The following is a 27,427-nucleotide window of genomic DNA, read 5'->3' on the forward strand; positions in this document are numbered from 1 at the left end:
GATCGGCAGCACCCCCGGGCCAGGTGAGCGTGTCTGGGTGCTGTGCGCGGAGGTGCGGATGCCGCCGGGGGCTGCAGGCAGGGTGGGGGGACTCTTCCTGCCGGGGTCCGCTCCCGGCGAGGCGAGCCCAGGCGGCGGGGAGAGCGCAGCGCCGAGCGCTGCGGGCGGAACGCCGGCTGCCGGGGCCCTTCGGCTCCCGGCCCCGGGGTGCAGCCGGGCGCTGTCCCGGCCCGGGGGCCGTGTCCCAGTCCGGAGGCGCTGTCCCGGCCCGGGGGCCGTGTCCCAGTCCGGAGGCGCTGTCCCGGCCCGGGGGCCGTGTCCCAGTCCGGAGGCGCTGTCCCGGCCCGGGGGCCGTGTCCCAGTCCGGAGGCGCTGTCCCGGCCCGGGGGCCGTGTCCCAGTCCGGAGGCGCTGTCCCGGCCGGGCGCGGGGCGGTGCCGCGGCTCCGGGCCAGGTGCGGCGGGCCCGGGCCCGCCCCCGGCGCCGATTGGCGCTTTCGAAAGGAGCGGCCGGCGCGGCGGCGCCGTGCAGCACAGCGCGGCACGGCACGGCACAGGGCAGGACGGCACGGCACGGCACGGCAGAGTGGTCGGTGGGTGACGGCAGCCCGCACCGGGCGGTGGCGGTGGCCTGGCCCGCGGGGGAGGTGTGGGGCGGCCGAGGGGCAGCGGGTCCGCCCCGGCCCCGGCCCCGGTCCCGGTCCCGGTCCCGGGCGGGGAGCGCGGCGCTGCGGCGGAGCCCCGCTGGCCGCATGCCTCGGGCGCGCTGCTCCGGAGCGGCGGCGCTCGGGGGTCCCGCCCGTGTGCGGGGGCAGCGCTGGGTGCCGCGGGTCGGGGAGCGCCGGCAGAGCCCGTGATGGGCGGAGCCGGTCCCTGAGAGCGGCGTGGTCGCCCGTCCAGCGGCAGCAGTTCATCCAACGTCTCGGTCATGGACGTCGGAAGGGAAGTGCCTCGAAACTTACCCTGGGGAAGGAAGAGGGGAGAGTTTTTGCATAACCGCCCTCAAACCAGTCTCTTCTGTGCCCTACGCAGGCGTTTGAGGATGCTGTGCTGTTTCTGTAGGAAATTTGCCCCAGTGCTCTTGGCTAAAACACTCATTCGTATTGCTTAATAAGCGGAAAAGCGTCTGCCTCCTTTCTTTGCCCAAAAGCTGGCCGTGTTCCAGGGATGCTGTGTGTCACCTTTGGCATAGTATCAGATCAAGACATGGGAAAAAGTACATGTATTCCTTTAGGAGCTTTAAGGCCTAACTGGGTGCATTTGAAATTTTACCGGGTGAGTCTTTCAGAATAAGAGGCGATTTTATATTTAAGTCATAATAAACTACTCCTGACTGTGGCCAGCCAGCAGTATAATGAGCATCGAAAAATGCTCCCCTACTGTGTTACTTTGCTGGAAGAAGTGCGGGTTAGAAACGGAAGGGAGAGAAGATCTTGCTTGTGTATGTGAGGGAGTAACTGGGGCAGCGTGTCTGGTGTTAACCAGCCTCTGCCCAAACTGGATGCTCCTGTGGGAAGGCAGCCGTCTGCATGTCTCCTGTGGAGATGGCAGCTGTTGAGACGAAGTGCTCCTCCCTGATTTCAAGTGGATTTCTCTGCTCCGACAGGTGTACCAGGGCCTTTGCTGCCATTTGGTAGGGGAGAGCGTGCTCACTGCCTCTGCCTGTGCGCACTTCATGGAGAGGCGTGGAAGGGCAGTCTTTGAGGAGACAGCACGCCTTAATATAAAGAGTTGGTTGCCGCTTTAAAGCCCATCACCTCGGACTGACTAGTCTGGTTCTTTCTCTTTAGTGCCTCTGATGCCTCCCCAGGGAAGCAGAGCTCCTGCTGACTCAGTAAATGCAACAAAAAGGTTCTGAAATTGCTGTAGTGATGGAGTAGCTCTCCATTCAGTGGGTGTCTCTTGTGCCTACCCCTTTTATTTTGCATGTTACTAGATGTGTCTGTAAAAAAAAATCTTGACTATCCTGTAGTAGGTTTCAATAGATACTGATGTGATAGCTTCTTTCATTTTAATGTGTTTATAAACATGGGTTTCAGTAGGTACTGTCAAAACTAATCCAGTTGCTTTGGGTTAGACTGTTGTGATTGCCTTCGGGTGTTGATGGAATAGAAGATGATGTTATATATCTTAAATATAGGGTGAAGATGTAGAAGTGTTTCTACCCTAGTGTTTTCTTAATGAGCCTGTTAACAGAAGGCAGTTTAATGAGCCTGTGAATCCCTTTAGGTTCCACTTAAGCAAGGTCAATGGCTGCTTCATCAACGTTTTAGCTATCTGTAGAAAGGGGGAATTTGTTTATTTGTTTATATGTAAACTGTTCAGTCAAGTAAAATGGGATTTGGACTCGGTTCATCTTGTGCTACAGAATGCGTTGTAATTAGTGTAGCATGTCTTGCTGGTTGGGGCCCACTGAATGATCTATAAATCCTGATACAACTGATCCTAAGCAGGCTATCTCATGGAGTATCTAAGAGCTTGTGTTAACACCTTGAAGTATTTGTGTAAAGTGCTTTAGTATTTGCTGACTGTGCTGTTTCTCAGAGTGTCTGGGGGCAAAGTGCTGGGCATCTCTGTGGAGAGCAGAGGCAAACTGTGGTCTCACAACTGTGTGGGTCATGTTCAGGGTGTGTCTGCACCCTCTTTGCTGAGAAATGCCTGTTCCTATACCATGTGTCAATAGATAGGGATGTTTTTCTCATCCCTCTTACCTGGTGTTGATCCATAGCTCTAGTCCTTTACTGCAGGTTTGGCACTCAACCAGCTGAAGGCAATTCTTGCCTCTCCTGATACATAATTTGTGGCTGACCATCTGTCTCCCAGTAAATCACTGTCTCTGTATTGATCCAGCTGTAAGGTGTGGCTCAGTGACAGCTCCTCTCCTTCCATCCCACAAAGCCATTGGCAGCAGAATTGCCAGCAAAAATGAGGTGCTTCCTGAAAGTGGGGTTGGTGGTGGGGGACCTCTGCTTACTGAGCTTGGAATTGGACTGGTTGCCCCCAGCTGGGAAAAGCTCACAAGTTTCTGGTGTTTTCTTTGTTTTAAGGGGTGAAGCAGGAAGGGGAAAATGGAGAAGAAACCACACCAGAAACAGTTGGAGGAAGGGAAAGAATTATTAAAAGAATTGTTTCTACTGTGATGGGCTTATTCAGTCTTCTGTCCCAAGGGACCTTGAGGGTATCAAGGTCTGCCTGGAAACGAGAATGTCGCAGTCTGAAGTATGCAGGGGATGTGTTACAGTGTACTTTTATTCTGAGGTCCTTTCTTTCACAAACTTCAGTGTCTGAACAGTAAATGCCTGTTGAATGAGAGTTGATAAAACTGGCATGTGTAGAAACTGACACAGTCCTATCTGGAGCTGTCAGAATTCAGTATCAGATACTTACTTCATTCATTATGTACAGCTTTTTGATGCAGGGAAACCAACTGGTTTTAGAAGAAGTCAGATTTGGTTATGACTACGTGGTACTGCAGTATTCACTTCACCACAGCACCTTCTGCACATTTACAGGCTGACTACTTGAAGGTGGCACATCTGGGTCTTCTCATCCTGTGCCTCTCTCAGTAAGTGATAAGGCTGCATTAATCTGTATTCCCTGCAATCTCTGAGCTGAACTGTTTGGCATCTGAAAATGGGAAATTGTTACTGTATTACTTTTCAACTCAAAATTCATGCAGTGTAGCTCACATTATCAGAGGGGGTTTTTGTTAAGTGTTTTTCAGATGCCCTGATTATAACTGAAGCCTTTTGACTTTCTAGGGAGCTCTGACATATGGGCTTACAAAATAACTTGTTTTAGAAGAGCAGGCCCTTGAAGTTCAAGTGCCACAATTTTCCTCAATCTTCTCTTTTTTTTTTTTTTTTTTTTTTTTTGGCAAGACTAGTTTTTGTTAGGCATGCTACAAAACTGCAGATGCTGAGCATTCCTGTGATAGCTGCAGTGTGAATATTTTGCTTTGTTCATGTTTTAAGTGCTCCCTGTGAATTAGGCTGTCTTTTGTTTTCCCTTGGCAGTTAATATGTTAGAGCTCTTGTTAGTCTATATGGAACTCCTTATTTTAATGAGTCTGTCTTCTCTACTGGCTGTTCTGCTGTTGTTTTATTTATTTTTTTTAATCAATGAAGCCTCTTATTGAGCTTCTCTTAGGACAATAGCTTTCTTATGCCAAAGGAAAACGTATTCCCCTGGACAAAGCCGTGGGAAGCATAACATGCTCATTAGTAATGCTTGGTATATACCCTTCCCTTCCCTTGTTCATTCATAGGAGGAAAAATGACATCAAGGAGAGGATGTCTCTCTTTTTTTTTTTCCTTCCTTAGAAATAAAAGGAAGGGGAAAGATTATCACTGGTGTGTCTCTGACAAGATCTGAGAAAAGTTAGCAGTCCTGCTACAAGGAAGTGTCTTCACCTGAAACCAAACTGGTTGCTCATTTGCCAGCCGTAGAGGTAAGTTGTTTTAAAATGCCTGATACATGTAGTCCCACGTAGACTGTGAGCTTTAAGGTGGTGGAACGGGGGGAGAAAAACCATTCTGCTTTCTGTGTAGGACGAAAAGGTGAGAATTTTTATAAGAATTTTGTTTTCTATGATGGGCTATTCAGCCTTCTATCATAGGAACTCCAGGTTGTGCAAGAGAGAAGATGCCATCTACATACAAAGCCTAAATAGCTGGGACAGGAGAGAAAAGGTACTTAATTTTATATGAAAACACATGAGTTAAAATGTCTGATAATGTCTGCAATATGGTTTAATCAGTAAGATGAAATTTTATCTCAGCTATTAAGTAACAGAGCAAGTAAGTTGTTTTTAACAGGTTTCAAGACACAGATAGGAAATTTTTGACATTGTAAAATACCACTGGAAAATTATTATGGAGAAATACTCTCTGTACACGTGCATGCAGCTAACCTGGCAATGCTGCACATCTAGACCTGGAGCCTCCAGGGAAAGACTTACTAATCCTTATTCCAGTGTAAAGCTTGTGCTGAATTTTCCCATGGTTGAAAGCATTGCTGGAAAATACAGTGTTGGCTTCAGGAGAGAAAGCTTTGACTGGGTTGTCTCCAAATTTTCCTTAATGATAATTTTTCCAGGGATTTGTACAGATCACTATATTGCAATAGTTTGCAGCATTCTGTTGAAAACTTAGTGCATGCATGCTGCCTGCAAAGTCACAATCCCAACAGAGATTTCTAAAAACATTGATCATGTGTCTATGCTAGAACTTGATGATCTTTAAGATCCCTTTCAACCCACACCATTCGGTGATCCTGTAAGAGAAAAATCTTACTAGTCAAAATGATTTCTCTGTTTTAAGGTTTTCATGATCTTCCAAGTATCTAATGTAAACTCAGAGTGCATATATATCTGTCTGCACACATGTACGAGATACACTTGTGATAACTGGGAAGGAGAAATCAGAGGCAATTGTTAAATCCAAGAATGGTTTGAAGTATGTGTATTACTCTTTGGCAAAATAAATGTCATACAGCTCCTAAAAATCTTGCCAAATTTGGAGCATTGTTTATGCGTACAAATTTGCTACTTTTGCTGCAATAACGTCACCTTTATCTAAGGGCAGAGTACTGAAGTACTCTGCCCTTAGATAAACCTTAGCTACTAAGATATTTTCCTCTTTCCCCTTCCCTTCCCCTATGAGGCTTATTTTTCCAAAACAGCACTGATGGGTTTTTCTCAGAATTGTCATGAAAGCATGAGAGACTGTAATAAATATCTCTTATTATATTCCCCAGGAGGAGAAACTAATGTAAAGCAGGTGACCATGCAGAATGCAGTTCAGGTAAATACCTTTTGAAGTGTTTAAATACTGTATATATGTATAATACTTTTTTTTTTAATACTAAAGTCTACCCTGAAGCAGATGAAATACTAGATTTGCCAGTTACCTCTGATTTAAAGAAAAGTAGTAATTTGCCCCTTTTACAAGGACATCCCACTGTTATTATCAAATAGGTGACCCATTCACTTCTTAGCACTGTTAGGTAAGAAGGTTTTGAAGTCAGAGCCTGAGATTATTGAAAAATTTCCATCATGATCAAGAAGTTTTTCTAATAGCCTTATATTCTAGTTAATCACTTAAATAATAAATATATTTTACATACACACTGAACTGAAGGAAAATAGGTAAGAATGCTAGAAAGATTCTGTTTTCAGAAATTTTACTTCACAAAATTTCAGTGTGGTCCTTTTCTTGAAGTGTAAGTTGCCTCTCATTTACAAGATACACAGTTCTGAAGAGAAATGCTAAGTATTTGTGTTCAAGAATTGTGCTATGTCCTTGCATGGAAACGTTTCCTCTTCTAATGCTGTAATTTTTAATAATGTAGTAAATTATATGATAATTTGCAGATTTCATGACTTAAAATGTACTGATTTAAAAAAACCCAAAGCATTTAATGCATGTTGTCTTTATTCTGTATTCAGGAAAGTATGTAATTTAAAATCCAAGGGAGTCCTAGGCATGCAGTAGTATATTGATGCAGGATTTACTAACAAGAGCAGAACCACTTTGTTGCTCTGTTGGTTTGCTCTGTCTGTTGAAAGGGAAGTGAACACTGAGTAACAGTTCTTCAGTCTAATTCAGAGCCACAGGTTTTTGTCATCTGACTGCAAATATTAGAGCTTCCTCTCTTCAGCATACTGAAATCTCTGCAGGTGTGGTTTGGAGATGAGCTTCCCTTGAGCCCCCGCAGTCCTCTGACCCCGCGACACGGGCCAGGTCTGGCAGATGTGTGCCTGTATGACCAATGGATAGCTGTGCGGCACGAAGCCACTTTGGTGCCCATGCAAGAAGATCTCTCCATTTGGCTGTCTGGCTTGCTGGGTGAGCTTAAAAGTAAATCGCTCTAATGAATTTCAAAGCACTTTCAATACTCTAGTCAGTGCTGACATGTAATATCTATAGTACTATTAAGATCTGGTGTATTTGAGTTTGAATGGCTGGGAGAATTGCATTAAAATGCATGCTTTGATTTCAGTTTTATTAGCTGCTGCCTCTTAAGGATTGCAGAATTAATAATTCTAATTTGTATTTCTGAATCTTGTTAGTCTAATTAATATATAATTAAACTACTATTTGATTTTATTTTACTTATATATTTCTTCTATTTTTATGTCTTTAATACTGGAATGCTATTTGAGTTGTCTTTAAGTTCATATGAAATTTCTTTAACTTTTTCTTAAAGGAATGGATGTCAAAGCAGAACAACTGCTAGAAGAACTTGATAATGGGGTACTGCTTTGCCAATTGATTGATGTTCTTCAAAACACAGTTAAAAAATGTTGTAACACAAACAACTTAAGGGTGAGTTGTAGAATGATTTTTTAAATACATCTATGAAGTGCTAAATTTTAAGTAGTAGTTACAGGGAAAACAGGTGAGCGAGGCTTCCCAAAGAAATGTTTTGTATGCAGTGTATCCAGAGACTGATTAACAACAGAGTAGCTTTATAGATGGATAAACTCATCCAACAAATAACTTGCTTTTTTTGTCACATCCTAAGGTCCTTTCTAGGTTTTTAGTTTGGTTTCAGTAGAAGTCTTGCCAGAGGAAGATCAAGTCTGGAGTTTGTTCCTGTGACACCAGTGTGGGTTTTTAATAAGATATCCATTGGTGTATGTTTTGTGCCAGAAAGTGGTGGCTGAACTCGTGTGTACAGGTCAACCATAAAAGTATCCGAACCTGGAGATGGGCTTCAGTGTTTCCATTGGGAGGCAGTGCTTAGCTGAAATGTGAATCTCAAGCAAGTCTCTCTTACTTTGGAGTACAAAGGCTGCAGAACTATGGATTGTTCACTCAGTGACTATTCACAATGATAAAGTAGAATGCCTTCTATATTAGTGTAGCTTTTCTCATGGAATACATGGTGAGTTGAACACAAAATAGTTACAACTGTTTCTGTACTCTGAATTTAGGGTGTATTTTCCTTTGCAAATATGCTTTGAAATCTGTTGGCAAGGTTGATGTGTACAATGTACTTTTTGTTTTCTTCCCTTGTCAGAATTTTCCTATGAGAAAAGTTCCATGTAAGAAGGATGCTCCATCAGGATCTTTTTTTGCCAGAGACAATACAGCCAACTTTCTTAACTGGTGTAGAGCCATTGGAGTTGATGAGACATACCTCTTTGAATCTGAAGGCTTAGGTAACTCTCTCTTTTTGTCAGATTTGCTTTGATCTTTGTGTGAATCACTACCAGGTCAGGGAGATGCCTTGTTATAGACTTTTGAACTTATGATCTTGATTCTGTGTGTGTCTTGCAAGCTTTTATTTATTTTAAGGCAGTGTTGAAGTAAAAGCCTTTAAAAATCAGGTCAATGACTAATATGACTTGCATGATGCTTTTCTAAATTTCTGAAAGTTACTGTGTGGGATGAAGTGGGGACTGAGAGCTGTGCAACCAAATATCATGTTTTCCTGCAATAAAAAGAACCACTGTGAATGTGGTTTCACTTTCTGTGTGTGGGAAGACCACAGGGTCATGGAGTCAGCTCACAATAAGATCCTTTATTTGGTATTACAGCCATTATTCTTGCAAAAATCCCTCGAAATAATACATTCAAGATGGTTAAATTTGGTAACAACATCAGGGCATTGTGTCTTAAGTGACAACAGCCTGTTGGTAATTAACATTTAGTTCAGGACACAACATTGCTGTAAACCATTTGTATTTTCCCATTTAGGAAAATAGTTATAAAAATAAATATTGCCAACTATAAGTATGCCTGCCCCATTGCACAACTGGTGCTGTATAGCATCTTCTAGACTGATGGAATAAAATTGTTTTGACTGCTAGTTAAGAGGATTGTACTTTTATCATACAATAAATAAGGAAATGCTCTTCTACCTATTATGCTCTTCTAGCTATTATGTCAGTAAAAATTAATTAATACAAAACTTTCTATGGCAAGTCAAATTGTTTTTTGTTGTCTGGCTTTTTTTTTAGTAAGCAAAATATCTGCCTGTCAGCAGACTAGCAAAAAATGAGAAGTATCTTTGTTTTCAGTAATTATATGAAATTGTCATAATACTAATGTATTTTGAAGTCTTTGTTCTATTAAATGCTATTTACATGCTGGCTGGACTGCCCATGCATGTCTACTGGATAAGTCATCTTTTAAAACAGTCGTGAAAACTCCATCATTTGCATGTCTCATTTTGATTAACTAGTGAGTGTATCTTTTTTCAGTGCCAGGAAATGCAGAGTAGAACTGAGTTACAATAATTTATTTTTTTTTGTTCCTTGTAGGAATTGTATTGCTTAAACATGTTAGTTCCTGCAAGTGGACAGGTAACTAGAACCTGTTTAGCTTCCCTGAGATAAACAAACATGATTTCCTAGTGCTGTGGCTTTCACTTGTTGCAAAGAAGCATTTTGAAGTCTAACTCCTGACACAAGCTTGCTTTGTGGCATAAATATCTTCTGTGAGTCTTTTTGGCAGTTGAAATGAGCAGACTTGCAGCCTCCTAGGTGAAACATTCTTTCCACTGATATTTTCCATCAGACTTTCAAGCCATTCTTCATGAATGAAACAGGGGAAGGATAAATTGACAATTGTCTTTTTTGTATCAGGTACATATAGCAGCACCTGCTGAAAAGTGTAGATGACTGGGAAGGAAATAAATCAAGAAATCAAGAAGCTTCTCAGACAGCGGAAAGGAAGAGTAGGCATCGTGGGGTGCCCTTTAACATAATGCCAAAACAAATGTCTTGATCTCTGCTAGGGATATATTCAGATTTTTCCCTTTTGGAGTCAAGCAAATTGAAACACTTTTGTTACAACTGGTAAATGCACACACAGATGTGCACATGCATATTCATACACTAAAAAATAGATTAATTGGCCTCTAAAAGTAGCTTTTAGATTATGGCTGTGCCAACTTTCTATTCTAGATTTACCCTTCATAATCTAATCTTTTAAAAAGCAGACTTAGAAATTGGAGTAGATGATGTAAACAAGAAAATCTGACTTCATATTTGGATTATACTTTAGGAAACACATTTAAAATGAAGGCATTTTAAATATCAAATTGAACATCAGAAATGTGTTGGATTTCATCTGTAAATAAAGAGCTGGAACATTGGAAGTAGTGATAAGAAAAGACCTGTTGCTTACTGCACTGGAAACAGTCATCCAGATTGTTCTTTCCTAACCAAGGTTTAAAACCACTCAGGCTGACTGGCTGTGTAGCCATCTACTTGTGAGCTAGGGCTCTTGCAGTGTATCCTCCACTGGATGGTAACCCTCAGAGTGCATGTACCTAGCTGTGTCTGTAAGCATGAGCATGAACAGATGTATTTTCCTTTTTGTAGTTGTTAAGTGCTTTTTGTCTTTAAGACTGTGCTATTGTATTTGGGAATAGGAAACGGGAAGCATTCTTGTATCTTTCTTTCCTATTCTCATCAAGAAAGATGATAATAAAACATATTTCTCTTAGGAGGAAGAGAAGAGTGGTTTCAGGATTGCCAGGATGGGTTTAAAGACTTTATGGAATAGGAAATTAGAGTTGTAAGGCATGTAGTGCTTTGTCAATGATAATGTACCTTGCCTTTGGGTAGGATGATGGAAATTTATAGTCATGGATACCTCATCTTCCCTTCTCTTGGCTGTACCTAATTGCCTAGGCCTCCTGCAATAAATATGAACTATAACTCCTCTTTATTCTCTTCCCTTTTAGTGTTGCACAAGGATCCAAGACAAGTGTATCTTTGTCTTCTGGAAATTGGGCGCATTGTATCCAGGTACATTATCCACACATGCTCCCAAAAAGAAATTGAAGGACACATCCTACTAAGTAAAAGCTAAGACAAAGATAGGACGTTGTTTGCAGCTGTTAAGTGTAATGCAGTGGATGTTAATTCTTGCAAAAAGTAATGAATAGCTTTTCTAGAACCATCATACAATATGAATATTTTTTCAATATTTATCAGACTCTTTCCTTGGAGACGTGCTGTTCCGTGCTGCTTTCTATAACTATGTGTTTAAGTTATACATTAATTCTTATGTGTACCTCTTGGAAGAACTGACTGAGCATTAAATACAATTTCAAGGGTTTAAATTTTTCAGCCGTTTTAAAGGTATCTCTTTATTATCTAAATGTAGACTTAATTTATTTCTAGTACGGTGCTGGAAGTTTTAAGATAAGTCTATCTAAATTGGATGTGACCTCAACTGTCTAGTTTTGGCAGTATTTTTGCTGCATCCACTGCTTAACACCAAGGCTACCTTAGGAAGGGCTTCTGCTAGAAACTCGGAGTGCTCCTTCTCTTTGGATTATCAGGGCAATTACTCCTCTGATTGATTGATTCAGATGTCCTTGACTGTCAAGCCACTTATAATTTTGCAAGTTTGTTATCATCAGCTTATTTTTGTCTTCTTTAATAAATTAGTAATTAAACACTCTGCTTTGGTATTTGAGGTATGGAGTTGAACCTCCTGTACTTGTAAAACTAGAGAAGGAAATTGAGCTAGAAGAAACCCTGCTGATGACCTCTGGGCCACCATCACCTCTTAGCACACCAAAGTCATGTTGTCACCATGGGGAGCTACATGAGGCAGTAAGTGCTACTTGCTTAGTGTGATATGGGCTTTAAATTAAACTCTTAGTTTGGGACTTGTATGATCTGTCTTAGTAAGGACAGGCTGGTTTTCATTTAATATGTGTGAGCCTCCTCAAACAGAAGGGTATGCATCTCTTTTTATCAATTTTGTTTGGAAAATGTAAATAAAATGCTATTCTATATGTTTTGGAGTGTATATAACCTACATTGATTTCTTTTCCCCTCTTCCTTCTCCTTGCTTCTTTGTACATAAGAAATGTTTGAGTATAAGAAGTGTTCTCATTCAATTTTTCTGGTGTCAGTATTCTATGAGTGCAATGAATGTTTGTTTCTCTACAATTTGATCTTTTCATAAGACTTCATCAGATGTTAAAGTAGGCTTTGAAAGTCTTTTGAAAGAAGATTTTTAAATCAAACCTCTGTAGCTCTACCAGTTGGAAATGCACATGTATGCAGAAAAGGAAACGATTTGTACAGCCTGTGAACTGGTCCAGAGGAAATTATGAACAATTTTCCTATTCTGCTTAAAAAATCATTTGTTTTAATCCTCTGTGTTGTAATGTAAAAATTCTGTTTCTTTGGGAATGTCAGCCACCAGATCCTTACTTTCTCCGAAAACTCACTATTTCTTCTTCTTGGCAATAGTCTCACCCTTCCAATTTGTTGCATTTCTAAGTGGCTCTTAGAGGCAGATCTTCTCTAACCCAGCCTTTATTTGAGGACTTCCTTTCCCCTTTTTTCAGTTCTTTCCTTCTTGGGTCTTCCATCTCAATAGAAGACTAACTCAGTAGATGGTTAAACTTGTGCTTGTGTCAAAATCTAACAAATGCTTTAAATTTAATATCTAGGTAAAACATATAGCAGAAGATCCTCCCTGCAGTTGTTCCCATCGATTTTCAATTGAATACTTGTCGGAGGGACGTTATAGGCTGGGAGATAAAATACTCTTCATACGAGTAAGTAGTTTTTTAAAACTCAAATTTATATTTATTTTGGGGCGAGAAATGCTTTTAAGTGAAATACCTCATTTTTATGGAGTTGTTTTAGAATTACAGAATTATTTAGGTTGGGACAATTTGACATTCAATCCCTTAGTCTAAATGGGTGTAATTACTCCATTCTTTAGATTTTTGATCCACAAACATTGATTTTACAACCACACTAAACTAAGATAATGTTTATCTGTGGTGTCTTTGAAATTCCAGTAATGACTTGCAACATAAGTAAGGATAATGCCATAGAATATCCTGAGAATGTTGCTTGTTCAAAACCTGGATTCTTGGGGTTTATAATTTGCGGGGTAGTTGAGTACTCTCGTCAGCAGTCATAAGAGTTTGTGTTACAAGGACATCCATAATTTAAACTAAACCCATGCCCAGAACTCTGTATGCTAAACCAAGATTCTTACAGAATGGTTAAAATGTCTTCTGTAAAGATGTTTTCTTTATTTCCTGACACAGAATTACTATCTCTGCAGGAGAAGCTATCTAATAAAATAATTAGGAAGCAAAAACCTTGTTTATCGCATAATTTCGGTATTAAAATGTTTCTCTGTTAGAAAGGAAGTGCTATTTGTAATCAATTTCATTAGGTGGTAATGTAAGATGAAGAAAACTAAAACAAGATAAGAATTTCTTTTGTTCTTCTGCTGTCACCCCCTCTTCCCCATTCTCAGATGCTACATGGCAAGCATGTGATGGTACGTGTTGGTGGAGGCTGGGACACTCTTCAAGGTTTTCTGCTCAAATATGATCCATGCCGAGTGCTTCAGTTTGCAACTCTGGAAGAAAAAATCCTGGCGTTTCAGAAAGGGGTCACCAGTGACAGTGTCCCCAGCTTGTCAGCTAGAAATCAGGAGCCTCCTCTTATGAATCCAATGTCAGCTGTCAATATGTTTCACAAGCAGCCATCAAAACCTTGTGCTCCTGTTTTAGGTCTTGGGGCCAGTGCCAAGAAGGCTTTAGTTAAACGTCCTCAGTCCCCTGCCCTGGCATCACCAAGAGTGCTAGTGACCCCATCTTCCACTGCCAAGTCATCAACAGTCAGGTCCAAATTACAAGGGTCCGCAGCAAGAGGTGTGCAGTCTCCTTTCAAACCATTAGCTGGTGCCTCAAAGAAACTGGAGTCTCCTGCATGCAACTCACCAACTTCTGCTCTTTCACAGCCTGGAAGCAAAAGTTCTTCATGTGCAGGAGCAAGAACAGCTCCTGCTCCCTCTGAAACATTGCGCAAACGTATTCGGTCCCCCGATGCTACCAAGGTGAAATTTGCCCTGCCTCAGGGCTCCCCAGCACCAGCACTCCATCGTGCCCTCTCACCCTCTAAAAAACAACCATCTCTCTTGTCTGGGACAGCTGGAACAACCACTTCAAAACAGAAGTGTGTCCCTGCTAAATGCAAACCTGTATCTGTCACGAAAACCAAGGCAAATTCAGCTGCTCCCAGGGCTGCTCGGCTGCCAGTTACAAATCTGTGCACTGTTGCCAAGTTTGCACATTCTCAGCAGCTCCTTGCAAAACCTGCTGAAAATTATATTCAGAGGTCAGGTGTTGGGTCTCAGCATCCTCAGAAAGCCCCACAAACAACTTCTCACCTAGCAAGGAACTTGAAGACTGCTTCTGAGCTAAAGCTATCTGCTTCTGCACCTTCCCTTGCAGTTAGCAAAGCATCAAAGCCATCACCTCCATTGTTACCTACAAGCAAAAGTGTGTCATCAACTGGCAGCAAGCAGCCAAATGCCAGTAATACCCCTCAGGCTGGACCCTCTTTATCCAAACCTGCTGAACGCACACCTTTGTCTGTTGTACGGCTTCCTCAAACTTCAGCCAAAGCAGCAGTGACCAAAAAGCCAGCACAGCCTTCCACAAAAGGTCAGCATTCAACCAAAAACTTGCAAACAAACAAAAGCTTGGCCCCAACAGCCAAGAAGCCACTCCCAAAGGAGCAGGCATATAACAGAGGAACACCTGGTGCATCAAAAGATCCTCTTACGAAGAGCAGGCAAGATGATCATTATTTTGTTATGACAGGGACTAAAAAGCCCAGAAAGTAAACTAATTTGTTACCTTCTGAGTGCATCAAAAGATCCTCTTATGAAGAGCAGGCAAGATGATCACTATTTTGTTATGACAGGGACTAAAAAGCCCAGAAAGTAAACTAATTTGTTACCTTCTGAGGAAGTCTCTATTTTGTTCAAAAGGGCCTCGTGTAACTACTGAGGACACTGCACTGAGGACAAGGAAAAACAGTAAAATAACACTACATTTAATATGAAATATTAGGTATAACCTGCCTTTTGCTGCCTAACTTACTGTAAGAATCTGTTTATTTTGCGGTTTAGAAACTTCTGGATATATTTAGAAGGGAGCTTACTTGCTGTTTGGCACTGTGGAATGGCAAATATCGTTGATCTGCTGCAAATATGTGGGAGAGGAAAGGGGAATTAAGGCCGACACTTTTGCAGCAGAACTCTGGTGGTTCTGGCACATCTGCGTTGAGGTATGTGGCAAGCAACAGAGCTTTGCAGAAGCTGTAAAATGTCTAATACCTCAAACAAAACTGTGGGTTTTGTTCACTAGTATCCCACAGCCCAAATCTAGGTCACATATTTTGGAAAGAGAAGAATTTTCTAGTCCTGTTTAGATTTGACAGATGCTATTATCAGTGTTCATTGTGCCCCCTCCATATGCCTTAAAGTGGATTCAGCTCACTTGGAAGTGGAGCTTGGTTTTTTTAAATTGGACACTGATATTCATGGCCTTGACTGCTCACTTTCATTGTGCCTTAGCCTTTCAAATTCAGAACAGAACTCTCCAGTGAGCAATATTACCTTTAAAACCCAGGGCAGAAAACCTTGCTTGGTCCACGTTCAAGTCTGACTAGCCTTCCAGAAAGTTCTTGCTGCATGGAGAGATGGTCCTGGGTTCTAGGGGAGACACTTTCCACTGGGCTGGAGCATCACGCCAGCTCCTACTCCTGGTTTGGAGCCCCAAAACAGCTCCTGCTGCAGCAACTCTGAGCTGCAAGCACTGACCTGTTCTGGCAGAACTTTACTGCTCTGCAGGAGTGGTCTTTGCATGTAAGACTGAATTGCTAAATATTTTTCTGAGTGCTACGGGTTAATTTTTGTTTACACTCTTTAGTGGCCTTTCTTGTTTTATTTATGGAGACCTCTTTCCTGGCTCTCCTCTATCACTCTCTGGAGATGAGAAGTAGTTTCCCAAAGAGGAATATAGTCTGCATTTGCCTTTAAACGTGTTAAAGTGCCAGAAAGCTATACACTGTTTACAGTGCACTGTTTACATCCAGCTCCTGAAGTCTTTCAGTGGGTTCAACATCTATGATGCTCGACACCTTTATCCTTGAGAAATGAGCTTCATGGTAGATTGAAAACTGCTGTCTTTAGGAGTAGTGCTGTTTAGTTATTTTGGGGTTAATGAACAGTTGTCCCTCCAGACACTGAGGAACTCTGAAGGTCTTTGAAGACACACTGGTGGTTTCCATAGACCATCACTTCTGCCCTCCATTCCCAGTCTATTTATGGGCAGGAGTGGATGTCACTGCCATAGAGGCTCCTGGATGGTGGAACAGGGAAGTCTTTTTAAAAGGAGAAGAGTTCCATGGAATATGTAGCTTCTGGTGTTAAGGGATTTTATTTTTGGGGCTTTTTTGTTTATTTTTTTTTTCCCCTGGAACTAGACTAAGCAAACATTGTAAACTGAGTTCTCATGCGATGTGGCAGAGTCATAGAGCTGCTTTTCTGGGCACCTTGTTAGCTTATTTTATTTAATTTATGATTTTATTTATGCATATCTACTGTACAATACTGCTCACAACCTGCTGGGAGTAAGCAGTAGATGCCAGTATCCAAACTGTAGGAGGAAAACAGATGTGTTTTGATAATGTGGACATAAGTCCCACAAGATCCCATACAGAGTTGTATGTCTGGGGAAGGCCTTGGGCTTGCTTGTTTTATATGTACGCTGGTCAAAGCCACTGCTACAATGTTAGGCAGGGTATTGACTACAGTGCTTTCCTGTCTGGTTTGATAAATCTGGCACATGATTTCATATGCTGAAAGCATTTTACAGTAGATGATTTGCTTTTTATTTTTGGGCTTCCAAATGGTGAGATATATATGATGTATCTCATGCAGGTTAATAGCTGACTTCTTGGGATTTTCTTTCTGTAATGGGTCTGGAAGAGACGGAGTTAACTTTCTTCATAGTACCCCATATGGGGCAGTGTCTTAGATTTAAAATCTAAACCCACGTTGATAACACGGTGTTGTTTGGGCTGTTGCTGAACAACCCTTCCATGGTCAAATCTTTCTTTTTCTCTGCCCCCACAGTGAGTAGGCAGGAGATTGGGAGTGACATGGCTGGGAACTGGCCAACTTGAATTGGCCAAAGGGTTGTTCCATATCATAAGGCATCACCTCAACAATAAAAATAAGGAAGAGGTAGAGAAAGAAGGGCGTGCAGGTTGTGTGGCTTTTAAGGTGGTTGTTTGCCAGCTGGCTGGGCATCAGTCTCTCTGTGGGGGTAGTGAAGGACTGCCTTTGCATCACTTGCTGGTTTACTTTTCATATCTTTCTTCATTCATTAAACTTTTTATCCAGCCAGTGAGTTTTGCTTTTGTTGCTCCTCTCTCCTTATCTTGCTGGGGGTGGAGGAGAGGTAAGGGGAGTGAGCAGCTGCACAGGCACTTGGTTGCTGATTGGGGTCAGCCCACAGCACCTTTTAAACCATTTACAAGGTTTTTAGCATCAGTTTAAACACTGAGGCTCTTAGATCTCGGTGTAAAGAAACTTCAATAATCTACTTTTCTGACCTACAGAGAAAATGAGGCAAATGGCTTCATCTTTGGTATATACGATGTCATGTAATAAACTGAATTTTAAAGTTCAAAATTGAAATAAAAATGCATAAGCTGTTACAGTTAAAACCTAATCAGCTAATCCAAAATTACACATGGGTAGACTTGGTTTGGTTTTATTGTAAAAATAGTGTATTTAAGCATGATCCAACTTCTGTGGAAACTGTACTTGCCAACTGCATAGTCGTGTAACATGAGGTGAGCCAAGAAGGTGTAACAAAGTACATCCTAATGGAAATGCATACTATTTTTGCAATGTTTGCTGCCAAATAGCAAGTCTAATCTTCAGTTTATATTACCTTTTGTGAGGGAAAGATAATTTAGAGCAAGAATCAGACTGAATTCTCCATGTGATATTGATGTCCTCTGTATGAGTACTTATTTAAAATAAACATACACTGCACCTTTTTATGTGCATCTTTATGTTTCTTCTCCTGATATCTTTTTCCAGGGAGGGAAAGAGGATGCATTTCAGAAGGCTCATGTTTTCCCTCTGCCACCACATAAATAGTAGATTCCATCTCTGGCATAAATAGCTGCAATAGTCTAATCCATTGCTTGGTTTGGAGTTCAAGACATTTTTACTCTGATCCTGTTGTCAGTGTAATTGTGTGGAAGGGACATCTTACCCTTTTCTAGGCTCCTCTAGGAATGAGGCTAAGTAGTTTCAGATATACCAGAAAGTTGTGTTTGCAGCTCTACTTGAAATATAAAGCACCTGTGTGCCATGTTTTGCCTGCTTATATCTTGTCAACAAAAGATCTCTGTGTCTGTTGCCATTAATGACAGAAATTTAATTAGTTTTGCTGAGTGGAGAATTGGATGTTCTCACTGGACCCACCTAATGAACTGTTTTTTTCACCTTTACTATTGGATGTTTTTAGAACTCTTTTAAAGCCTGCCTCTTCCAAAGTGTCTTCAGTTCCTGGCAGTCTGGTGCTGGTGCCCAATCACATAGACTTACCTTTCCACTTCAGCTGTGTCTAGTAACCACATGCAAGTGGCATCTACCATCCTTGTTCCTACAGGACCAAGCTGTGCATAGGGGTTAGTTGCAGCTTTTTTTTTTTTTTTTTTTTTTTTAAGAGATGCTGTTACATCAGGCCAATAAAATGCAAAAGGAGTCCAAGATTTTCTCATGTAAGTATCCTAATCCTATTTTATATATCCTATTCATATCTCTCTATCTATCTGGTAAATTTCAGGGCAGTTTTCCTTTTAAAGCTTCTAAAAACTTCTAAAAAACTTCTAAAACACCCATAACTTTAAACATCAAACTATGCCGCTCCTTTTCTTTTTCCCTACAGGGAAGCTGAAATCTGTTTGTTAGGTGAGTGAGTTCTATGGGTTCATCTGGTGTCTTAATTTTACAGAGACTACTCTGACAATGTAAACCCCTTAACTTCTCTAGAAATACATGGGCAAAACTTTTTGATTCAAATAAAACTTTTAGCTAGTAAAATCCATACTTGGCATGAAATAAGTAATGCAAGAGACATTTAATGCTATAAGACCCTTTCATTTCACGCAAGCACATTATTTAAAACCTCCTTTTCATTATTTTCTTTAAAAGCCAAGACTGAAGATCACTTTCCTAGTAGAAGTTTTGAAAAACAAATTGTCTGAAATGTAAAAAAGTTCAACACTTATACTTTTCAGACATTTTAAGAAAAAATAAAACATTAAAGTATTTGAGAGGTGAAATCTACTCACAGTTCAGATCTAGCTAGCCAGTAATCCCCATTAACTGAGAAATGAACTTTCAGGTGTTGCACCTGGTGGGAGTGCCAGCAGTGAATGGCTTTCTACTTGGGGGGGCTACTGATATCTAAAGCAATGCTATCATGGCATTTTGTGTGAAGTATTTTGTTCCAGATGGAAGAAAAACATTACAGGATGGGAGCAGCTGGCCATTTCTCCAAAGAATGTAGCTAGGCAGAAAGTATTGACAGATTTGTTGTGCTAAGAGGTTTTAGAAGGTAAGATTGCAGCATAGAACTTTGATGTAAAATTGGCCTTTAGTGCTGAGTCAGATAGTACTGTGCAAAGCTGACGTCCTACTAAACAAAGCCAAACTTGCATGCTTCCTCAAACACCCTGTTAGGATATTCACTCAGGAAAAGTGGAATACATTAGTGTTCGTCAAAATACTCAGGGCACCTCGTAAGAACCTCATGTTAAAGTCAGTTACATGCATCTTTACAGTAAAAGTATATACTTTACCTCTTGCGTTTTAAAATAAAAGTAATTGTTGAAATTCAGGTTGAGAATCTTCTAATTTACTGAACTTTTATATAAGCATTATTATTATTATTTACTTTTCTGGAGCACTGCTGCTGTAACAAAAAATGCCTTGTAGCAGAACCTATATTCCCAGAAGAACAGAAATAATTACTGTGATGTGTCATCCTGATGAACAATATGCTGCTTCACAGCTTTTTTTTTCTTTTTGCTGAATACGCTGCTGTATAGACACCTGTGAAATAAAACTATAATAAATTGCTTTTATTGTGTACACATTGCAGCATTGACCCTTGAAGTACCATTAAATTGCTGCATCCAAAAAAAAAAAGAGCAGCAGAACGAGTTTATTTAAAAATCAAACTAAATATCTGTGTCTGGTATCTATATCTATAGCCCTGGAATTAAGCTTCTGTATAATACATTAGATTTGGGAGGTTTTTCTGATTGCACAGTTGTATAGTCAGGATTTTAAAACACTCTTAGCTGTAGTAGGATATTTTGCTAGGTCAAATTATTTACAAATATATTGCTGAAGAAGCATTTTTAGTGATTTACATGACAATGGCCATAAGAATGTCTGCTAGATTATGGATGGGTTTAATTGTTTAATGAAAAATATTGAGACATTTCTTTGTGATTTTCTTCTTAAAACCCTATGAGTTTCCCCAAGACTTGGGTCCTCATGTCACAGTCCATTTACACTGGTGTGTAAAAGTAACATATTAGGTCTGTGAAGTCAAACATTCACAGTTTAGAGAAAGCTGTAATTCAGGTGGGTAAGTGCAACTGTTTGACTGGCATACTTGGAGTCCTGTGCAGCTCTGGGGCCTCAGCATAGGAAGGACATGGACCTGCTGGAACAAGTCCAAAGGAGGGCCACAAAGATAATCAGAGGGCTTGAGCGCCTCTCCTGTGAAGATGTACTCAGACAGGTGGGGTAATGATCTTGAACTGGAAGAAGGTAGGTTTAGACTGGATGTTAGGAAGGAACTCTTCACTATGAGAGTGGTGAGGTATGGGTTGCTCAGAGAAGTTGTAGTTACCTCATATTTGGAAGTGTTCTTGCCAGGCTGGATGGAGCTTTGAGCTACCTGGTCTAATGGGAGTTGTCCCTGCCTGTGACAGGGACATTGGAGCTAGATGGTCTTTAAGGTGCCTTCTAACCCAAACCCTTCTATGAGTCTATCATTTTGACACACATGTCCATTATCAATTATGATTCTATCAAAATGCTGTTTCGCTCAGCCTGTAGAAGACAGCTTTGCCTGCATAAGCAGTTGTTCAGTATTGGGGATTCTCTCTGTACATGTGTGTGGCCCCTTGCCTTATTTCCTAGCCTGTGCTGAAGACAGTGAATCATTGTCGTATGGGTATTTGCACGATCTCATCCCAACACCTGAATGTTTCTCGAGGCCTATCTCCTTAAAACTAAGCAAAGTCAGGACTGAAAGTCACTGAGATTAAAATTTTCATTCAGTTGAGTCAATTAATTTGCACTTCAAAGTAGTGTGATAGTGTGATGATACTGGACTGAATAATTTTGAAATTTCAGGTGACTTGGCTTTATATCTTGGGAGTACTTAGCAGCATTGCAAATTTGGGTAATGGGCTTAAGTCAGGCACTTATAACAAGAAAGTAAAGTAGCTCTTTGTGAAACAGTGAGCTTATCTCAGTTGTCTAATATCATGCAGGGAGGTAGAAAGAAAAAAGATTACATATAAATCTTGTTCCCAGAGAGAGAAATTTTTTATCTGAAGCAAGAGAAAATCATGCAGCCTTCCTGTATTCCTTCAACATGTTCCCCATCTCCCAAGGATGCAGAACCAATCTTCAGAAATTTACAGCTCATGTCGTCTTAGACACATGCAAGGGATCTGAGTTCAGGAGCTACAAGAAATGCTGACCAATTTATTTCTCTAATTCCCTAAACTTATAATATCTGCCTCTAAATTTTTTTTACAATTTTGTATGTTGTTCTGTAGAATGAAACCAAAAGTCTCTTCTGTTCCACAAGTTCTGGACCACACTGTATCATTGGATCCTAATGGCATAGGTACATTCCTATTTAGCTATTCTACTCCATGTCACTGCCACAACTGCTCCTGTTCAAATCAAGCAAAAATAGGTGCTTGATTTGAAAGATACAGCTAGGTTCAAACAGTGTTTGAGTCATTCAGCTGGGTTTGGGCTATAAACTAACAGTATAATGCCAAAGGTGAAGGGAAGAAATCAATGAAGAAAGACTAGCTGCATACAACATACAGCTGATGCTTCACCATTTATCATTTTTTAATATTTATTTTCTTAGCCAGTCACTCCCACTTTGGTCAACAAACTTCTTGTGAACATTCTAATGGAAACAGGTGCCTGGAGAACTGTAATTTGTGAGAGAGTATCACTCTTGCTGTGACTGCACAAAAAGGCATTGTGTGATTGATTTTCCAAGAATTGGGTTAAGAGGATTTTATAAAGCTTAACAAAAAAATCACATAAGCTTAATTTAGGTATTTTACTGCTTCCCCCTCCTTCAATAAGGAAATTATATTAAGCAGTCATGAAGTCATACCTATGGTCTCAAAAACCTTTGCTGAATTTCCTACAACAGCATTGTTCAGGCCTTGCCTTCTCCCTCTTCACCCCCAAATCTCCAGTTACAACCTACAACAACTGCATAATGGGACAGGCAGCATTGCCACACTGGGAAGATTAATAAGCTGTATCTATCTCCCAAAAATAAAGAAATTTTGACCAAGAACAGCCTGGTGCCTAGGTGCCTGCCAGTGGGTTGGATGACAGGGACATTGCCTTTGGAGTATGATCTCTCTGAAGCAAGGTTTGCAGGTGAGCTCACTCTTGTTCTCAGCTCAGCTTTTTACTTCTCTGTGAATGCTCTTCTTGGGAAATTCTCACCACCAAATGTTCTAGTAGATAATGAATTATGGTAGTGTTTGTCTTAGTTTGCCTTTCCCTTGACACACAGATAACCACAAAGGAATTTTTTAAAACCAAATTAGAAATGTGTGTTTTGGAAAATACCGCAGTGTCTGTAAAAACACTGAAGTGGTATTGTGACAATAAAGCATTTGGTTTTAGCTGAACAAGTACTGCTCTCTATAAAATCTGATTCTGCATAGATTAATAAAAATTCAAGGGCATGTGCTGTTACATTGCCTGAATCTTCACAGATTTCTGCAGTTCATAAAGTATAAGACATAAAGAGATGTAATGATGTCTCTCAAAGCAAAATGAGCTCAGTGTTTTAAGAGGACCAGATATGTAGTGGTGTTTTGAGAGGCTTTTTGGAAGGAAACAAAGCTCAGGCTCTCTGTCTACATGCTTTATTCCTATACAGCAGAAATTCTAAAGCTGTACTCAAGCTAATGGGATCCTTAAGCTAAGCTCAAGCCCAAGAAGTTGCAAAAATGTACCTTAATGAGCAACCTCATAAAATGCAGTAAAAACTTATGCTTTCCATTCAATTCAACAAGTGAAATTCAGTAACAACAAATGAGAGTTTGTTAAATTGAAAGCAGCTATTTTTGTACTTGTTCTTTTGCTCATAATCCTATGAAAACTAAAAAACAATCATTTTTTTTAACAATGATAACTACTTATGATTCAGTTATTAAGGGCTAAATAATGAAATAACAGGACAGAAGTATGTGTTTTGAAACAGAAATAAAAACATTAGGAGTCTTTGTGTGGCTACATGCTGTGAAGTCAGAAGTGAGTTCAGGAAAGGAGCATAACCATTCAAATGTCTATGAAGTTTTCAGTAAGATTGCATTGCCAATGACAATGAAAACTAAGTTTTTCCATTTGCTGCCTATTTGTTCGTTTTATTCTGACAATCCTGGGTGGCACCTGATGGAGCCCACTGCTTTCAGAGTATATTCCTCTTGCAGAGGAGCAAGGTTACCCTACATTCCAATGCCAGCATCTGCAAAGGTGGGGCAGATATACCTCAGCCTTCTGGGCCTTTGGAGGCAACAGAGACTGGAGCTTGTGGAGGTCTGTGTGGAGCCTGTGTAAGACAGGAAATTGGTAAAAGTTACAGAGCTGAGGAGAAGATTTGTTCCACTCTCTGCTTTACTCAGTCTGCTTTTCTTGCAGAGCAGAGGTCTCTCTTTAAAAGGCTCAACTTGTACTTCCGTCTCTTGTGTCTTGTATGAGGAAACCCTGCTGTGGAATTCAAAGCCCCTCTGTGTCTCTGAGCATGCACACTTTCAGAAAGGTGAGACCTATGGTGCCAAGGCTCCTGGGACAGGACCTGTTTGGTGAATGATGATGTTAGGTTACATATTTCAGGCAGCTGCCACTCTGCAACTCGGTCTTCACCCCTGTTGACTGAATGTTTGAGTTAGGAAGAGACATTTGTAACTTGCATCTAATACACAGTGAGGTTTTCCAAATAGACTGTGATTGATGCTCTCAATTATTTTTTGTCAAGGTCTATAGCAAACCCTGTGTTATCCATTTGTTAGCACTTGCAACAAAGCTGTTTTCTGAGCAGAATTCTCCTTATCAGATATGAACACTTGGTTAAATGGAGAGGACTGGGTGAACTTCATGCTGCTGTGAAGTCTGATCTTTCATTCTCCACTTCCATAGTAAAAATTAAAGTTTTAGGATTTATTTATGTTTTTTTCAGCTGGAATATCACAGTTATTGATATGAAGAGAAGTTGTTAAGCTAAAAAGACTTCTTTCTGTGTAGGCTGTAGAATGCAGCAAGCTAATCTCTTCTTGAGCTACTTGTCTTTTCATTAAAATGCCAATACATGTCACCAGTATGTATTTTTTAAAAATTAAATTAATATTCACTTACAATTTTATAGTGCACTACTGGGACAACTCATAACTCCTCATCTTGAGTTACCTAGGTTCCACACTCTGAATACCTTCTGCTAGAGTTTGGCCTTCAGTGCCTTGCATCAAGCTTTTTCAGGAAAGATGTTTATAGTTGTTGTTCTCCTGGGCTTTTATTGCAGTGGGGATTTTTAATGGTGTTGCAGTCCCTAGTATAAACATAAATTATTGTTGTGAATTAGATCTGTTTCCTATGCAGTATGCTCCAACTCTCTCCAGTCCATCTGCTATGGTGTGGTGATTTACAGTGCTCCTACCTCATCTTGTGTAGCTAAAGAGATGACCAAAAAAAAAAAAAAAAAAAAAATCCATCCTGTCAACCACACCACTGATGAAGTGGACATCCATAGCAGTGTATTTTATTGCACTAACATGAAAAGTCACAGCAAGGGCTCTCAATCAAATTGAAGTTATCTGACAGATAAGTAGCCTGAGGTGATTAGCTGAAGATCAAGGCTTTTGTTAGTGACATAGATCCTTCTGTGTGTAAGCAGAGCAGAAGTAATTCTTGTTTTCTTTTAGGTATTTCCAAAACTGCTATTCCACAGGAAGCAGTCTCAAAATCCTTAGGTAAGAAGACAAGGAAACTCCTTGTGGCTTTTAGCACTTTGTGTGTTCTTGTTCCGCCAGGAGTTCTACCCACTGCTCTGCAGTGAGACAGGTGGAAGCAACACCTTGTCCTTAATAATTTATTACTTTTGCCTTGACCTGTAGAGAGCCAGTGTGATCTCCATCATCTGCCTATGATTTGCAATCTGTCCTGATCTTGATGCATCCCCTGTGTAGGGGAAGACAATTGGTGGTAGTAGGGGCTGGTACTGCTCTTTCCCACAGAAGTAGACAAGGCACTTGTGGAATTGCCTTCCCAGAAAAAACTCTTAAGTGCTTATTTAATCCAGAAAAAAAATGGAAGGAGACTGGATGAAAAAATGGATACAGTGGGTCATGGTTTACACTTCCTATTTCAGGAAATTAATTTAGCCAGCTAAATTAGGTATCTGGTTTCCTTGTCCTGTATCATTACTTAATGGTAAATAAGAGTAAAGCTCTTATCAAGAATTATTCACAGACTAGACTTTTGACCTTGCAACAGATTACTCCAGTTTGTCCTTCTCCATTTATGGGAGAAACTTAAGGAGGCTCACCTCCTAAAGCAGCTAAGTGAAGCTAAGCAGTGAGAATATGCCCTTCTGCTGTACGACACGGTCTGCTGTGCATCTTTTCTGTGGTTGAGTGCAAATTTCTGTCCTTGGATCTGTATCTATAGTCTTGACATGAACCAAAGGAAATTACTCATATGTCAGCAGATGCAACATGAGAACACATTGCACATAATACTTTCATATATATGTGTTTTTATTTTCTACTAAAAGTTTATATAAATATCAGCTCTTGTCAAATCCAGATATGAATTAATAACAGCCATGGAAAGATTTGGCTCACCCTTGGCAGCGTATCTTCTCCAAGGAGAGGCAGCTAAAGGATAATTCCCTTTCTACAAAGGGGAAAGAACAGAGTGATTGCTAAGATGTAAAATAATTAAATCACATCAAATCCCTGTTAATATAAGATGCTCTTTGTATCTGGTTATGTGTTAGCCAGTCTACCAGCTAACACCAGTATTTGAAACCTGGACAAGGAGTGGTTAAACTGGAAAGTTTGAATCGGGGCACATGTAGATAATAAAAAGCAAAAAGCTGTTTTTCTGCTTAACTTAAACTTTGAAAAAATCCCTCGTATGCATTTTCAGTTTTATGCTGTGTGTGAATGTCAAATATGCTTAGCTGGAACAGAATTTCTTGAAAGCAATTATGGTCATCCCATTTGGCTGAATATACCTATAAACATACCAGAAGTATGCAAGACTAGGAAATGCTGATATAGACTTAATAGTTTGGGGGGGTGGGGTTATTTGGTAACAACTACTCTGAGTCTGTGAATTTTTTTGCCATGTTAGCTATACGTCATCTGTTCCCAATATATATATATTTTAAGTGGAAAGACATTAATAAAGTGGTCTATTCAGAACAGATTATTTCAAAAAAAAGAAGCAAAATTTGGGAATGAGGTATCTCAATCCTTTAACTTCTTTGAAGGATCAGAGAATTTGGAGAGCCTTTTCCAGAGCAGATAACCCTATGCAGTATTTCAGGTCAGATTAGCAAGCCAAGAGGTGACAAGGCAAGCTCTGATGCCAGGATTGGTCCTGGCTCTCTTCTGCCCTCCTTCCCTGCACTGCAGAGCTGATTAAAATCAGATCCCTGGGCTAAAAAGAGCAGTTAATACAACTAGGGGGGTTTTACCCTGGGAGAAAAGGGGTGTCCTGCTTTGCCTCCCTAGCATGTTGAGGCATTTCATGTTACTGTTACAGGGGTTAAGTGGGATAGTCTGGGACCTTCAGGAGTTTCCAGCAAGTTGCATGCTGGCCACTCACAGCTTAAGCTTTTAGAGGAAAGTGTCAGAGTGTGTGACTCAGGTGGTCACAGTCTGCCTCCCAAGGCATCGGTGAAGGAGAGGAGCTGTCTGGCTGCTGACCTGCAGTAAAACCTCAGGCCCGGATAATTCTGCCTCCTGCTCTGAGCAGGAGCAGGTGAGGTGGGACAGGATCTCAGGTGCAAAAAGTGTAGCAGCAAAACTTACCACTGAAGTTGCTTGGACTTGGATTTGTTTTGTTATAATGTGTATATTTCTCCCCATATAAACACTTCCTTTTAATGTCCAATCTTTTGTGTAGATGTATTTGGCCCACCCTACAGTAGCCTCATTTCTCTATGCAAGGGCTGTGTCTGGTTTTACCACCACAGCTCAGGGAGGGTTTAGCAACAAGAAGGAGTTAAGTGAATAAATATATGTGT

At 40.6% G+C, this 27,427-nt stretch overlaps 1 protein-coding gene across 12 annotated transcripts; it reads left to right on the forward strand.

Annotated features, from left to right (window-relative positions):
* The first annotated feature begins 456 nt into the window (after window positions 1-456).
* On the forward strand, window positions 457-27,381 carry GAS2L3 (growth arrest specific 2 like 3). 12 transcript variants are annotated; one of them, XM_085568939.1, is made up of 13 exons: window positions 457-591; window positions 3,404-3,563; window positions 4,321-4,448; window positions 4,604-4,689; window positions 5,756-5,802; window positions 6,678-6,846; window positions 7,208-7,326; window positions 8,024-8,165; window positions 9,270-9,311; window positions 10,700-10,763; window positions 11,441-11,579; window positions 12,431-12,538; window positions 13,258-27,381. In XM_085568939.1, exons 5-13 carry the CDS (start codon window positions 5,785-5,787, stop codon window positions 14,632-14,634), a joined length of 2,178 nt encoding a protein of 725 aa, XP_085425065.1. In that variant the 5' UTR covers window positions 457-591; window positions 3,404-3,563; window positions 4,321-4,448; window positions 4,604-4,689; window positions 5,756-5,784; the 3' UTR covers window positions 14,635-27,381. The 12 variants fall into 12 exon arrangements, with proteins under 12 accessions (XP_085425065.1, XP_085425063.1, XP_085425062.1 ...); XM_085568937.1 differs by having other exon boundaries at window positions 4,321-4,689; XM_085568936.1 differs by lacking the exon at window positions 4,604-4,689.
* The last annotated feature ends 46 nt before the right edge of the window (window positions 27,382-27,427 follow it).

Source organism: Lonchura striata, chromosome 1A (assembly GCF_050655825.1).
Source record: "Lonchura striata isolate lonStrDom1 chromosome 1A, ASM5065582v1, whole genome shotgun sequence".
Taxonomy (NCBI): Eukaryota; Metazoa; Chordata; class Aves; order Passeriformes; family Estrildidae; genus Lonchura; species Lonchura striata.